The 16,487-nt window shown below is 42.3% G+C and overlaps 1 protein-coding gene across 2 annotated transcripts in view; it reads right to left on the reverse strand.

Moving 5' to 3' along the window:
• CORO2A (coronin 2A) overlaps window positions 1-16,487 on the reverse strand; it is a 215,368-nt gene that overhangs the window by 175,414 nt on the left and 23,467 nt on the right. Inside the window, exon 1 of one of the 2 annotated variants that reach the window (XM_073591254.1) lies at window positions 2,121-2,355. The exons of the other annotated variant lie outside the window; for it this stretch is intronic. Within the exon in view, the coding sequence (XP_073447355.1) occupies window positions 2,121-2,159 (39 nt within the window). The 5' untranslated portion in view covers window positions 2,160-2,355. Of the gene's footprint in view, window positions 1-2,120; window positions 2,356-16,487 lie in introns of those variants that run through there. 2 annotated transcript variants of the gene reach the window in all.

Below are 16,487 nucleotides of genomic sequence, written 5' to 3' on the forward strand. Positions count from 1 at the left end.
TGATCTGGCAACATGTTCACTTTAAAAAGGCCATAGCCTGGCCACAGTTGCACTAAAAATCCCACACATAAGCTTGCGATTATCTGTACAGAAAGATTTTTAAGACCAGTTGATAACTGGTATGTGAAAGGGTCGCCATTGACCATCATAATTCTGTTAGACATAACTTCCACAATTATTCTCTAGAATTATGTATAAGTTGAGTGAACTTACTTTCATTGTATTAATACAGCTTTATTTATTTAAGCAAGATACGAACACATTTACATTCCTTCGCAAATAACATGTCTTTCGTTCACCCTCCGTGTGAGCCAGTGACAGCTATCAAGTAGGCTAAATTGAGCAATGTAAATTATATATGGTATGAAAGGAATGTGAAGGTGACAAAAGTTACTTCTTTTGTAAAGGGTTCATTGAATTATATGGCTTTGTTCTCGAACAATGAGTTAATAATGTTTGTCACTGAATAAAGTCATTCAAAACATAATTTGGTGCTACCTTTAAAGTGTATGTACAGTCTAACTTTTTTTTTTTTTTTTTAGTTATGGATACAATAGGGAAGGTTTAGATTATTAGTTTTTTTGCTGTCTGTGGAACTGTCAGGTCACCTGAGGCCAGGTGACAGGTGTACACCGCTAGGGTTAGGAGCGCACCGCTAAGGTTGTGGACCCTTCAGCTGACTGCTGCGGATGGAGCTCTAGGTGGTTCAGGAAAGCAGCTTCACCTGAGCACCAAAACAGATTGAACAGGGAGCTAAAGCACAAGATTGCCCAGGGAGCGGAGTCTAAGAGCCAGCAGGTTTTCACCAGAGCCTCCGATTGTGAGGATGGACTTCGCTGCAGCTGACTCCAGGTCGCGGCCCCCAGGGTCTCCCAGTTCACGCTCACGGCTGGCTCTGGTGGATGGAGAGGAAGCAGCAATCCCGGGCAACAAGGAATAGTCAGGAGGACAAGCCAAGGGTCAGGGCTACAAGCAGACAGGGATAGTCAGGTTAACAAGCCAAAGTCGGTACACAGAGTCAAATGTAGAGCACCCAGGGAAGACTTAGCACACTATTGTGGGTCTTAGTTCTGTGGGTCTTACAGAGGTGGCTCTGGTGTGAGCACGCACATGTACCCCCAGAGCAAGTGGCTTGCTATGTGGGCACTCAGCGGAGAAAGAAGGGGGGCAGCCAGGAGCACTGGCAGGGTACCTAAGGCAGATTGGGACTGCTCTGTGCAAAACTACTGCAGAGAGAAAGCAAGCATGACATCTGTTATTTTAATTTTTTAAAAATTAAGCATTTACAATCTTTGCTTTAAATATATATATATTCATTAAGAAAACAATTGAATCACCATTGCAAAATACTAAACTCCCCAACACGTCTAAACTTCTAACCTCAAAATGTACTATTCCTTGCAAATAACACCTCTGAAATGTAATCATATCAAATATCTTAAACAGATCATTAAACACTGGAATTCCAATTATTCCAGCCATAAATATTAAATTATCTCAACCAACAAACACAAATTCCAAATGGACTTTAAAACATCTCATACTGTGAGGCTGGTGGTTGCAGCCTCGCGTTATAACATTCAAAAAGAAAGAAAAAGAAAAAAAAAACTACCCATGGAGTTATCTTAAACCCTCTTCATAACTGAAGAGTCTACAATACATCCAACATGAAGGGGGGAATACAGCCTTGACAGGGCCATGTAGACTAGCTAGGAGCAGAATTCCAGTACACCATTACATCAAGATTCAGTCCAGTTTGAAAGCCGCAGGACCAATGAAAGGAATCAAGGAGCATATGCTTAGATGATCAACAAAATGTACAGCAAAGCAAGGAGGGACTTTTATTTTTAGGCAAACTGCCTACCAGGCTTTTGAATTTTGTCCAGACTTGTTATAACACAATTTAGAATGTAACTATATACACAGATACCATAAATCTAAAAACATACACCATACAGACTCCAGCAACAACCGGACATATCACTAATATGACATACAAAAACGAATAAACCTTGCAGAACTCTGTAACTATGTGGATCAACCAAGTTGATGCAGTATGAGAAACTGATCAGATGTCAGAACAAAACGTGCATTTAGACAGTTCGACAAAAGTGACTTACCTGCAGGGCATTCATTTGTGGTGGATGTCCAAAGGCCATTTGGGTGTTTTTAAGTTAAATTAGCATAATATTTTTCCTTTTTTTTTTTCGGTCAGCTAGGGGGGCCACTTCCAGGTCATATGAAGGAGAGATTGCTCTTCTCTTCTTCAAATGCTGTAACAGTCACTGAATGTCAGCCTATTAACCATGCCAGCAAACATTCCACTGTTCACAAAACAAGGAAGTGCAAGCAGTAATATGCACAATCAATGTAAAACCTATGTCTTTATTGCGTGGAACATATCTATTCACATCAATAAAAACCATTTCCTGAAAACAGACATAACCATATTTGGTAGGTTATTTTTTACACTATAGTCTAAAATAACATAAAGAAATTGCTTACATGTGATCTTAAAGGGTAACTCCGCTTTCATGAAAAAAAAAAAACGCAAAAATAAATAAATAAATATATATTTAGCATATATGATTGCTACACAAGCCATTTTTGAATAATTGAATGGAAATAAAAATTACTTTTCCTTTTCAATCTGCAGCGCTGTCATTTCTGTAAAATTCAATGCAATATGACAGCCTAGAGTCATTCTGTACACTGTGGGTTCAGAACCACACCCAAAAAATGTCATTTCTTCTTGTGCAATTGGCTCACCAATTTTTCCATCAATCTGCACTAAGATGCAAGACAAATTTTAGGCATTCCTACAAAAGTAATTTAAGTTTTGCCAAGATACTCTAAGAGCCGGTTCACACTGGGACGACTTGTCAGGCGACTTAGCCGCCTGACAAGTCGCGTTCCGTTCTGTACAATGGAACCGTCCTAATACTGTAGGAGCGACTCAAGTCGCTCCGACTTAGAAAAAGGTTCCTGTACTACTTTGGAGGCGACTTGCATTGACTTCTATATAGAAGTCATTTTGCAAGTCGCCGCTGCTGTCGTGTGCAGGTCGCCTGAGGCAGTCGCGCTGCCTTAGTGTGAAACGGCTCTAAGGGTTAAATAAATAAATACTTCTAAAAAGGGAAGAAGACACTCCACTTTTTTTTTTTTTTTTTAACATTGAGCGTGCACCAGGTGATAATAATGAATCCAGACCCTCCCATTTAGAATCAGCATCCAAAGAAAATATTGGAACAAACAGCTTTTTCTCCAGAGTAGAAAAAGTAGGAAACTGCAACACAGTTTGTTAAAATCCCTGCGTTGTACGCCAATTAAAAGCACGATACTTCACAGAACTAGCTCAAATGGACACATTTTTATTGTTGGGGCGAAGATTAAAAGGTAATTTATTTGTCTTATTCTTCAAACAGTCTGCTTTGTATGAGCCTAAAAGTCACTCACTGAATTATTGTAAATGACTGAGTTTGAATATTATCCAATCACTGAGATCTCCACTTAAAGCGGTAGCAGACCGTCAAAAAATTAAAAAAGCAATGGCCCCCCTGCAGGTATAAGTCATAATGTACTAGTATGCACCACATACTAGCACATTATGACAGACTAATCTGTACACGGAGCAGCGGGTGACAGATCGCACTGGAGTGGCCACGCAAGGTGCATTCTTGGGAGGATGTCATATGAAAGAAAAAATGAATAAAATATGGGTTTATGAGATTTGCAAATCATTGCATTCTGTTTTTTGTAGATTTTACAGAGCGTTTCAACTTTTTTGGAATTTGGGTTGTAAATATACATTATATTAATTCCATACCTGTGGGACCACTGTAGACAATTCTGCATTTAAAAGGGGGCAACAGGGGCCACTGGAACACAACACCCCCCCCCCCCCCGCCAGAAGGGGCCCCAGACTTCCTTTATAATAAAAAAATGAAACTTATTTTCCCTCAAGACTTCAGTAGTGTGTTTGTTCATGAAATTGTCCAGTTTGTAGCCTTTCCCAGGCTTTGGTCATGTCTTACGCCATCTCAGGCAGTTTTGTTTACACGATGAAGGGCTTGCTGATACCTTTCCAGGTGTTAATGTAGCTCTTAGAATATATTTGAGCATGATGGTTGCTAGTTGTTAGGGAGAAAGATCATTCCGAAAATTGGCACAGATAAAAAATTATCCGCGATGACTCATGAAAGAATAAGTGCCCTGTGCCTACTGGCCGTTGAGGGCAGTGCCCTCAAGATGATACAGTTTGATGAGTTAAAGATTTTGCAGATGCTATATGCAGGAAGAAAGGCTTTTTGTAAATATTCTAGGGTGATGGATAACTGTGATGTAGGACTTGCCAATTTCAATTTCTTGTGTATTGTGTATTCTTGGAGTCAATAAAATTGAGAAATTAAAAAAGTCTTCTTCTGAACCTAACATATTTTTTTTTTTTTTTTTTAACAAATGTGGTTTATTAATTTCAGTTTACTTTTTTATCTGGCAAAAATTAGATTTCCATTTTGAGGGCATCCCCCTGAACGTGAAGTGCCCTGGGTCCCCCCCCCCCCCAGGTCTAAATCTGACACAGACTGTAGAAGCAAAGAATCACTGTAATAGTCGACATCACTACATTGACCGCCATGGTCTTTCAGGTCCTGCGCCGAAGGCTTTCTTTCTGCACAGTGAACACAAGAGGTCAATTTCAGCTTGTAGTTTCTTTTAACGCATGCAAAATGTTCTCTGATTGGATGAGGCAGAGATTGTGATGTCACTCACCATCCTTCCTCTTCACCTCATCAATCAGAGAACACCTTTTACTTACTGAAACAAAAAAAATAATAAAATACAAGCTGTTCTGGGAATGATGGCCATGCTGAGCGAGGGGGAAACAAAAATAGGAATGAGGTAATAAAAGCTTTGATGGTATTAATATTACAACTTTAGATTGTTATCGTTTGCTTACAATGCATTTGTATTTCATATTAGTAATAATTTATAGTCCTAAAGGTACATAAACTACCCTAATACCTTACCAGCACAGAATATGAATGTTTACCTATACATGATATGATTGTTCTACACACAAACACACACAAGAACTGCTTGAGGCAAGGCAAACTGCTGTGCTGTTTGTTCTGGGCAGGTGCATTCATAACAATGCAAACCAAAAGAATGAATATGGCTTACTGGAAACAAGCCAATCTGTGGTTTAGTAAGCAATGACTGCAAAACTTTAAGCTCATCATCAAATCACACCTATCATTATGAAGCTTATATACACATAACTGGAATGCATTTCCAAAAGGCTGACTGCACATCTGTCAAAGTAACCCTTGCAGAAATAACAGAGTTATCGAGTATGTTACACAATACTCTTCATTTTACAATGCTTCATCCAGGGCAAGTATCTTTAGCACTGTGTAATACATTTAGCAGTTCCCCTTGCAAACTAAATCTAGGTAGAAATTCTGATTTTGTCGAAAATTTTGCTACACAGCAAGACAGTGCAAAACAAAATACAGATTTCCTATACAATCACGGCCTTAGTCATAAATTCCCTATGCTCAAAAAGATACCAATGCACAAAAAATAAAAACAAGATCCTGACCAGTTCTGCACACCAGAAAAGTTGTAAGAGCCCTTTCACACTGGGGCGGTTTGCAGGCGCTATTGCGCTAATAATAGCGCCTGCAAACCGACCCGAAAGTGCCGCTACTTTCATTCCAGTGTAAAAGCCCCGACGGCTTTCACACTGGAGCGATGCGCTGGCAGGACGGTAAAAAAAGTCCTGCCAGCAGCATCTTCGGAGCGGTGAAGGAGCAGTGTGTATACCGCTCCTGCCCATTGAAATCAATGGGACGGCGCGGCTATACCGCCGGCAAAGCGCCTCTGCAGAGGCGCTTTGCGGTGGTGTTTAACCCTTTCTCGGCCGCTAGCGGGGGGGTAACACCGCCCCCCGCTAGCGGCCGCATACCGACGGTAAAACGCCGCTAATAATAGCGGCGTTTTACCGCCGACGCCACCCCCGCCCCAGTGTGAAAGGGCTCTAATTGTAAACTTAGATTAGAGAACAGGTGGTAGTCCAAGGGAACAAGATTGGGTGAGCAGAAGGTGTTAAAGCAGTCAAACTCCATATTGATGAGTGACAGCCTTAGCAACTTCCGATTTGTTCCTGGTTCACAGCTGGTTCCCTACTGCGCATGCGCGAAACGCCCGCTGCGCATTCTAATTGGCCCGGCAGAAGGAGGAGGGGGAGCTAAACTTCAGAGGGATGGCACCGCAGTGCCGTCTCTCGAAGTGGGGAAGGGGGACCTATCAAAAACAGGTTCCCCCCAAAAGGTGCCAAATGTGGCACCGGAGGAGGGGGGGAGGAGACAGATAAGCGGAAGTTACACTTTTGAGTGAAACTCCGCTTTAAGGTGTGGTTATGGCATGCTACCATTGAAATGAATGGAGGTGAGCTGATCCTGAAAGCAGCATGTTGCTTCATTTTTAATACAACACTACCACACTGTGTGGTGCCCATTGTAATATTCATGGCCAGCATTGAAGGATGGATGAGGCTTTAAAAACATTGCTTAAATACACGTGTGAACGAGCCCTTAGGAGGAATAAACTCCACTTATTTGTAAAGGGTATACCAGCATGCTTACATTATTTTGACTCTAGGATATACTGACATCAATAGGTCATCCACTGTAATAATAATAACATTTATATAGCGCCAGCAGTTTGCACAGCTCTTTACAACATGTGGGCAGACAATACAGTTACAATACAATTCAATACAGTAGGAGAACAGAATAGTGTCAATTGGTTTTGGCCGTTAGATCAGTTGTTAGTTTTAGGAGGGCGGTTTCTGTGGAGTGTTGAGGGTGAAATCCAAACTGAAGGGGATCAAGGTGGCTATTCACAGCAAGGTGGTCGCTCAGTTGGTTGTAAACCAGACGTTCAAGAAGTTTGGATAAAAAGGGGAGCAAGGAGATGGGGCACAGGTTGTTAGGATTGGTGGGGTCCAGTGAGGGCTTTTTAAGTATGGGGGTGACTAGTGCATGTTTTAGAGAGTTAGGGAAGATGCCAGAAGAGAGGGATAGATTAAAAGTTAGAGAGTGCAGAATAGAGCCAGAGGGTGAGTGTAGCATTTGCGAAGGAACAAGGTCCAGAGGGCAGGTGGTTAGCTGGATGTTCGAAAGAGGTTTAGCAACCTCATCAATAGTGGTGCGAATGAATGAGGGAAGTAATGATTGTACCTGTGGACATGGAGGAGTGTTAAGCAGGGAGGGTATCTGTACAGGGAAGTTCTCTTCAAGAATTGTATCAATCTTATATTTGAAGTGACTGGCGCAGTGAGTGAGTTAGTGGGTAGAGGCAGTGGAGGACGAAGTAGAGAGTAGGTGGAGAAGAGTTGAAGGGGACAGGGTGATAAGTTGTTAATGAGAGTGATAAAATAGGTCTGCTTGGCAGTGAGGAGGCCGGAATTGTAAGTTTGGAGGGCAGATTTATATTGTGTTAACTCAGAGTTAAGCCTCTTACTCACGATCGGATTTTCCAACGGGAATTGTGTGATGACAGGCTGTTGGCGGAAAATCCGACCGTTTGTACGGTCCATCAGAAAATTGTTGTCGAATTTTCCACGGACAAATGTCTGTTGTCGGATTTTCCGATCGCGTGTACACAAGTCCATCGGACAAAAGTCCAAAGTACAAAGTACAAATAAGTATGCTCGGAAGCAAGGACTAGCCAGAAGCGGTCGGCCTTGTAAACTAACGTTCGTAATGGAGAATTAACATTCAAGACATGGCAAATTATGAAATCTCGAAATGCAGCGCACATTCTCTTCCTCTTTAACGGGATAATAATGAAGCTGCTTTGCTGGTGATACTGATGGAGTTATTGCCAACAAATTTTGGTGTCCCTTGTTAGTTTTACATTGTATTTTTTTTTTTTAAATGCAACTGCCTACTCCCAAACTGTCCATTTGAAGTAAAACACATAGCCAAGTATTATTCTACACAATTTTTTTTATTGTGCATTACAAAAAAAAAACAAATACAATTAGACATGCTATCTGCCAATCGAACTTAACCAAAAAGTGCATTCTATGCATCCAAATATATAGAAAATACACCACATTAAATCATTATTCAACCAAAAAATAAAATAAAAGCCTCATGCATTTGCCCTGTTCCTTAACCACTTAAGCCCTGGACCAGTTTCCTGGCAAAAGACCAGATCGTTTTTTTGCGATCTGCGTCGCTTTAACTGACAATTGCGCAGTTGTGCGACATGGCTCCCAAACCAAATTGACGTCCCTTTTTGCCCACAAATAGAGCTTTTTTTTGGTGGTATTTGATCACCTCTGCGGTTTTTATTTTTTGCGCTATAAACAAAAAAATAGCGACAATTTTGTAATAATAAATATCCCAAAAAAATATATAAAAAAACATTTTTTTTCCTCAGTTTAGGCCGATACGTATTCTTCTACATATTTTTGGGGAAAAAAAAAAAAAAATCGCAATAAGTGTTTGATTGTTTTGCGCAAAAATTATAGTGTCTACAAAAAAGGGGATAGTTTTATGGCATTTTTATTAATATATTTTTTTTTACTAGTAATGGCAGCGATCAGCGATTTTTATTGTGACTGCGACATTATGGCGGACAGATCAGACAATTCTGGCACGATTTTGGGACCATTCACATATATACAGCGATCAGTGCAATTAAAAATGCATTGATTACTGTGTAAATGTGATGGGCAGTGAAGGAGTTAACCACTAGGGGGCACTGTAGGGGTTAAGCGTGTCCTAGGGAGTGATTCTAACTGTGGGGGGAGGGGCTATGTGTGACACGACACTGATCACCACTCCCGATTACAGAGAGCGGTGATCGGTGTCCTGTCACTAGGCAGAATGGGGAAATGCTTGTTTACATCAGCATTTCCCCGTTCTCTTTCTCTCCGTGAGATGATCGTGGAGGTCGCGGTGTGCGCGCCCGCAAGCTGCTTCTTAAAGTGCAACGTACAGGTACCTTAATCTGCCTGTACGTGCCCTTCTGCCCACGTATATCGGCGTGAGCCGGTCGGCAAGCGGTTAATATAGAGGGTCAACAATGTCAAGAGTTGGTGAAAGCAGGGGTCCGTTATCCGGAGAGAATTCCGAAAATCATCTGGATTATTCTCCTGGAGCTCCCGCAGCAAAGGCATATGACATAATTGGTCACAATTAATAAAGCAACCAATTTTTGGTCCAAGAAATCCTCCTCCTCCTGTTCCTGGACTGGACTTGGGTCAAAGCAATAACTACAATGCCAATAATAAATAACACGTTATCTCCTCCGATTCCGCAACATGCCTGGTTGACGAACGGCCATTCAGAAACTAACTGAAAAGCACGAATCAAGCTATGTTTTTTCAGGCTTCTGGTGTCATCTGTTTGCCAAGGTTGCAGGGGTCGGGGCCTGATTCTGTGTGTAGTGAGGGGGGGCTAGTGTGTCCAGAGAGGATGACAGTGAAGCGTTGTAGACAGAAGTGGCTTGGTTGCATACCACTAAATGACATTTTTTTCTGGATTGGCTTCACACAGTTAAATCCCTGTGAAAGGTTTCCTTTTTAAACAAGATTTTGGACAGAGCTTTATGACTTAACACTTAGCAACCTTTATCATTGCTGGATGTCCTTCAGAGCACAAACTGTTGTTTTTGAGATGTCCAAAGTCTCATTTATCTGTCTGAACATCAAATTGCTACCTTGCAGAACTAAACAGGAATGCATAGTGATATTGAATATATTTTCTTTTGATCAGGAGTGATGTCAGTGTGTGAATACAGGGCAGAATCCTGAGCAGAATCACTGAGCAGAATCACAAGAGTCATATCGTCTTCTTCTGCTATAGGGAAAGCATGCTGACATTATAGCTGGGCAACCAGGAGCTCTCACAGCTGCAGACACGCCAATATGGGTTGCGCATGGGTGGAGGCATAGGAGCGAGCACAATATTTTTGTTATGGTATTAGCAAAGAATTTTACAAAAGTATTTATAGGATTAGCTATTTAAGTGGCCTAGGCTATAAGCAGGGGTCTCAAAATGTCCCGTCCTTGGGAGTCGGAGGGAGGCACAGTGCCCCGTCCTTGGGAGACGGTGGAAAGAATAAAGTGTTCCATCCTTTGTATTTGTGGGAGGAATAGTGGCCCATTGTTTGTGAAAGCTGAAGGAACAGTGCCCCATTGTTGGTGTCAGTGAAAGGAACCATGCCCCACTGCTAATGATGGTGAAAGGAATGGTGCCTCATTGTTGGTGTCAGTGGGAGAAATAGTGCCAAGGGCCAGGTAAAAGGCAAACAAGTGGAAGGATCTGGCCCGTAGGCTTCAGTTTGGAAACCGCTGCTGTAAAGAATAAACAATTGCAGGTGAAGCATTATGACAGTGTCTCTTTAAAAACCCCTTGGTTCTTAAGACCATTATCATTGTAACAGAAAAAACAAAATTTTACAGGCCTCATAAGAACAGTCAAGAGAGCTTTTTTTTTTTTTTTTTTTTAATGGGGACACCTGTTTCAGTGTTGGCTTCCTGAAAGGGGGAGGTTCTGCTCACTTTAACTAACTTCCCGTTTTATGTCCAAGACAGGAAGTCCTATAGGTTCCACTCCTTCCCTACTTAATCCAAAGATACATTTTTAAATAAACTCTTGACTTAATAATATGACCCATGGGGTCCATTGGATCTTTTTGATATACCTGGATTCTGGGGTAGGGGGGAGAGAAGAACTCCCACTTCTCATTCCAGAATGCAACCATTAGCTTCTATTCAAATGATTGCTAGGCCGGAGCACTATCATATTGGGTTTGCATGCTAATATTTTTACAAACTTGGTATTTGTCTGGGATATTCTGTTGTCCAATACAGCCAGGCCAGACATCACCAATAAAACTGACCTATAGAAAGCATACAATCAAATTATGTGAGAATAGAAAAAGTAATCTGAAAGCTGAATTATGCAGTTAGGTAAAACACACCCTGGCCGAGCACTGTGGAATGTAATGACTAATGCAGTATCTCAGAGACAACATGATTACAACATGAGTGGCTGTGATTCACGGCAAAGGCCAGAGAAAGCAAATATGATTTAAGGACTTCAAAAAGGCTTACAAGAATCTACAACATTTGCTGAACAGAGACATACTAAAAAGAAAACAAATTGTCTTTTGTTGACTGATAAAATCTTGGTGGTTTTGCAGTTTGTTTAAAAAAAAAAGTCCAACACAAAAATAAATAAAAACTACAACAGAATGTAACAAAATTATCTGTCATTTAGCTTTTGCACTTATTTGCAAACCCGCGATTGAATATGTTAAACAAATGGACTTCTAAAATACATTTGTTCAAAGATAGATTTGTTCACAGACTTGGGAGTCCACTGCTAGTAGTCTTCATAGTGAGGTTTCCAGTGGATAACAAAGAAAAAAACTGCAGCTCTACTGCACCCACTGTCTCTCTGAATAAATCCTTAAAGTGGGGGTCAGCAACAGTTCGCCTCCTGACCCTGCCTGCAGTTGATTAGATCAGAGAATCAATATGCATTGCAGAGCCACAGGAATTCTTAAGCTACTCCTTGGCTCTAATGTGTCATATGACACAACTATGGGGACATCTGGGAGGAATTCTTTCACTCTGCCGAATGCTGCTGTATTTAAGTTCTGGTAAGTGAATGTGAGAGAGGGGGGCAAATTTGTGCTTTGGGCAATTTTTACATGGGGGGGGTTAAGGTTTGCATTGGATTGTGGGTATTTTTGTGTTGAGAAAAGGGAGGGGTGTGCATTACTCCTGAACTCTGCGTTACCATACTACTGACCTCTGCACTGTGCGTTACATTACTATTGATCTCTGCACTGTGCCTTACCATACTACTGACCTCTGCACTGTGCGTTACATTACTACTGATCTCTGCACCGTGCGTTACATTACTACTGATCTCTGCACCGTGCGTTACATTACTACTGATCTCTGCACCGTGCGTTACATTACTACTGATCTCTGCACCGTGCGTTACATTACTACTGATCTCTGCACCGTGCGTTACATTACTACTGATCTCTGCACCGTGCGTTACATTACTACTGATCTCTGCACCGTGCGTTACATTACTACTGATCTCTGCACCGTGCGTTACATTACTACTGATCTCTGCACCGTGCGTTACATTACTACTGATCTCTGCACCGTGCGTTACATTACTACTGATCTCTGCACCGTGCGTTACATTACTACTGATCTCTGCACCGTGCGTTACATTACTACTGATCTCTGCACCGTGCGTTACATTACTACTGATCTCTGCACCGAGCGTTACATTACTACTGATCTCTGCACCGAGCGTTACATTACTACTGATCTCTGCACCGTGCGTTACATTACTACTGACCTCTGCACCGTGCGTTACATTACTACTGACCTCTGCACCGTGCGTTACATTACTACTGACCTCTGCACCGTGCGTTACATTACTACTGACCTCTGCACCGTGCGTTACATTACTACTGATCTCTGCACCGTGCGTTACATTACTACTGATCTCTGCACCGTGCGTTACATTACTACTGATCTCTGCACCGTGCGTTACATTACTACTGACCTCTGCACCGTGCGTTACATTACTACTGATCTCTGCACCGTGCGTTACATTACTACTGATCTCTGCACCGTGCGTTACATACTACTGACCTCTGCACCGTGCGTTACATTACTACTGACCTCTGCACCGTGCGTTACATTACTACTGACCTCTGCACCGTGCGTTACATTACTACTGATCTCTGCACCGTGCGTTACATTACTACTGACCTCTGCACTGTGCGTTACATACTACTGACCTCTGCACTGTGCGTTACATACTACTGACCTCTGCACTGTGCGTTACATACTACTGACCTCTGCACTGTTCGTTACATTACTACTGACCTCTAAACTTTGAAATACTTACTCCTTAGCAATAGTCTAAAGCTAGGTATATGCTAATTTAAAAAAGCCTGGCTCAGCAGGGACTGGTCGGATTTTAAACTGTGCGAAGCCCTTCCTGTTAAAACAGAATCCAAACATTAGACTGGTTTCTGTTAAACAGGATTGCTGGAAAAACTTGTTCGATCAGCGGCTCGCAGCGAGACTCCCCGCTGTTCATAAATAATGCATAAGGGGGGATTCCTGCATCCACATCGCTTGTGTGGATACAGAAACCTGTTTTTTTTTTAGTTCAGCCCGCCGGCTGAAAAAAACTAACAGCATGTACCCAGTTTTATAGACATGTACAAATCCCAGCCCAATTATTTGTAAAAAAAAAATTAAACTCTTCCCATTACATATGCTTTTCTGCACACAGCCAACTATAAAGAAATACTTCATTAACATGGTCAGTGACTACTCTGCAACCAGCAATTTAGATTGCAGCAGAGTAGGTCTTAAACAGCCCAATGTATACAGTGTAGTGGTCAGGGGTATGAACTGTACATTATAGTGTATACAGTATAGTGCAGTGCTCAATAACATCCAGCACAGGTTAGACAGCACATCCAAAAATGACCCCTTACCCCAAGTACAAATCCCCCAATATGCCCACACCCATCAGCCCCCCTAGTACGGAGATATACAGTGCCTTGCAAAAGTATTCACCCCCCTTGGCATTTTTCGTGTTTTGTTGCCTCATAACCTGGAATTAACATGGATTGTTTGAGGATTTGCATCATTTAATTTTACAGAACATGTTTAAGTCTGACCACAGATTTTCTATTGGATTGAGGTCTGGGCTTTTAGGCCATTCCAACACATTTACATGTTTCCCCTTAAACCACTCAAGTGTTGCTTTAGCAGTGTGTTTGGGGTCATTGTCCTGCTGGAAGGTGAACCTCTGTCCTAGCCTCAAATCACACACAGAGTGGTACAGGTTTTGCTCAAGAATATCCCTTCCATCTTTCCCTCAACCCTGACCAGTTTCCCAGTCCCGACTGCTGAAAAAGATCCCCACAGCATGATGCTGCCACCACCATGTTTCACTGTGGGGATGGTGCGCTTTGGGTGATGTGATGTGTTGGGTTTATGCCAGACATAGCATTTTCTTTGATGGCCAAAAAGATTTAGTCTCATTAGACCAGAGCACCTTCCTCCATACATTTTGGGAGTCTCCCACATGCCTTTTCGCAAACTCAAAACGTGCCATTTTGTTTTTTGCTGAAAGAAATGACTTTCTTCTGGCCACCCTTCCATAAACCCCAACTCTATTGCGTGTAAGGCTTATTGTTGTCCTATGTACAGATACTCCAGTCTCTGCTGTGGAACTCTGCAGCTCCTCCAGGGTTACCTTAGGTCTCTGTGCTGCCTCTCTGAATAATGCCCTCCTTGCCTGGTCCGTGAGTTTTGGTGTGTGGCCATCTCTTGGCAGGTTTGCTGTTGTGCCATGTTCTTTCCATTTGGTTATGATAGATTTGATGGTGCTCCTAGGGATCATCAAAGATTAGGATATTTTTTTTTATAACCTAACCCTGACTTGTACTTCTCAACAACATTGTGCCTTACTTGTTTGGAGAGTTCCTTGGTCTTCATGGCAGTGTTTGGTTAGTGGTGCCTCTTGCTTAGGTGTTGCAGCCTGTGGGGCCTTTTAAAAAGGTGTGTATATGTAATAACAGATCATGTGACACTCAGATTGCACACAGGTGGACATCATTTCACTAATTATGAGACTTCTGAAGGTAACTGGTTGCACCAGAGCTTTTTATGGGCTTCATAACAAAGAGGGTGAATACATAGGCACAAGCCAATTATCAGTTTTTTTTATTTCTGAAAAATAGTTTTATGTACAGTCAGGTCCATAAATATTGAGACATCGACACAAATCGAATCTTTTTGGCTTTAAACACCACCACAATGGATTTGAAATAAACAAGATGTACTTTAACTGCAGACTTTCAGCTTTGAGTTGAGGGTATTTACATCCAAATCAGGTGAACGATGTAGAAATTACAACAGTTTGTATATGTGCCTCCCACTTAAGGGACCAAAAGCAATGGGACAGATTAACAATCATCCATCAAACTTTCACTTTTTAATACTTGGTTGAAAATCCTTTGCAGTCAATTACAGCCTGAAGTCTGGAACACAGACATCACCAGACACTGGGTTTCATCCCTGGTGATGCTCTGCCAGGCCTCTACTGCAACTGTCTTCAGTTCCTGCTTGTTCTTGGGGAATTTTCCCTTCAGTTTTGTCTTCAGCAAGTGAAATGCATGCTCAAATCGGATTCAGGTCAGGTGATTGACTTGGCCATTGCATAACATTCCACTTCTTTCCCTTAAACTCTTTGGTTGCTTTTGCAGTATGCTTTGGGTCATTGTCCATCTGCACTGTGAAGTGCCGTCCAATGAGTTCTGAAGCATTTTGCTGAATATGAGCAGAGAATATTGCCCGAAACACTTCAGAATTCATCCTGCTGCTTTTGTCAGAAGTCACATCATCAATAAATACAAGAGAACCAGTTCCATTGGCAGCCATACATGTCTACGCCATGACACTACCACCACCATGCTTCACAGGTGAGGTGGTATGCTTTGGATCATGAGCAGTTCCTTTCCTTCTCCATACTCTTCTCATCACTCTGGTATAAGTTGATCTTGGTCTCATCTGTCCATAGGATGTTGTTCCAGAACTGTGAAGGCTTTTTTAGATGTTGTTTGGCAAACTCTAATCTGGCCTTCCTGTTTTTGAGGCTCACCAATGGTTTACATCTTGTGGTTAACCCTCTGTATTCACTCTGGTGAAGTCTTCTCTTGATTGTTGACTTTGAAACACATACACCCACCTCCTGGAGAGTGTTCTTGATCTGGCCAACTGTTGTGAAGGGTGTTTTTCCTCACCAGGGAAAGAATTCTTCAGTCATCCACCACAGTTGTTTTCCGTGGTCTTCCGGGTCTTTTGGTGTTGCTGAGCTCACCGGTGCATTCTTTCTTTTTAACCACTTCCCTACCCGCCTATAGTCAAATGACGTCCACAGATGGGATCTCCCATCCTGGGTGGACGTCATATGACGGCCTCGGGTTCCTGGCCGCCTAGGGGGCGCGCGCCCGCCCCGTTGCTTGGGACCCGGTGCGTGTGCCCGGCGGCCGCGATGCCCGCCGGGCACCCGCGATTTCCCGTTAACTGGGCCGGACCGTGGATCTGTGTGTGTAAACACACAGATCCACGTCCTGTCAGCTCAGAGGAGAGCGGCCTGTGTTCCCAGAACAGTGGAACACTGATCAGTCTCCTCCCCTTGTACGTCCCCGCCCCCTAGAGTTAGAAGAATTCCCTAGGAAACACATTTAACCCCTTGTGTCCCCCTAGTGGTTAACCCCTTCACTGCCTGTCACATTTACACAGTAATCAATGAAATTTTATAGCATTGATCGCTGTATAAATGTGAATGGTCCCAAAAATGTGTCAAAAGTATCCGATGTGTCCGCCATAATGTCGCAGTCAC

This window comes from Aquarana catesbeiana, linkage group LG01 (assembly GCF_042186555.1).
Source record: "Aquarana catesbeiana isolate 2022-GZ linkage group LG01, ASM4218655v1, whole genome shotgun sequence".
Taxonomy (NCBI): Eukaryota; Metazoa; Chordata; class Amphibia; order Anura; family Ranidae; genus Aquarana; species Aquarana catesbeiana.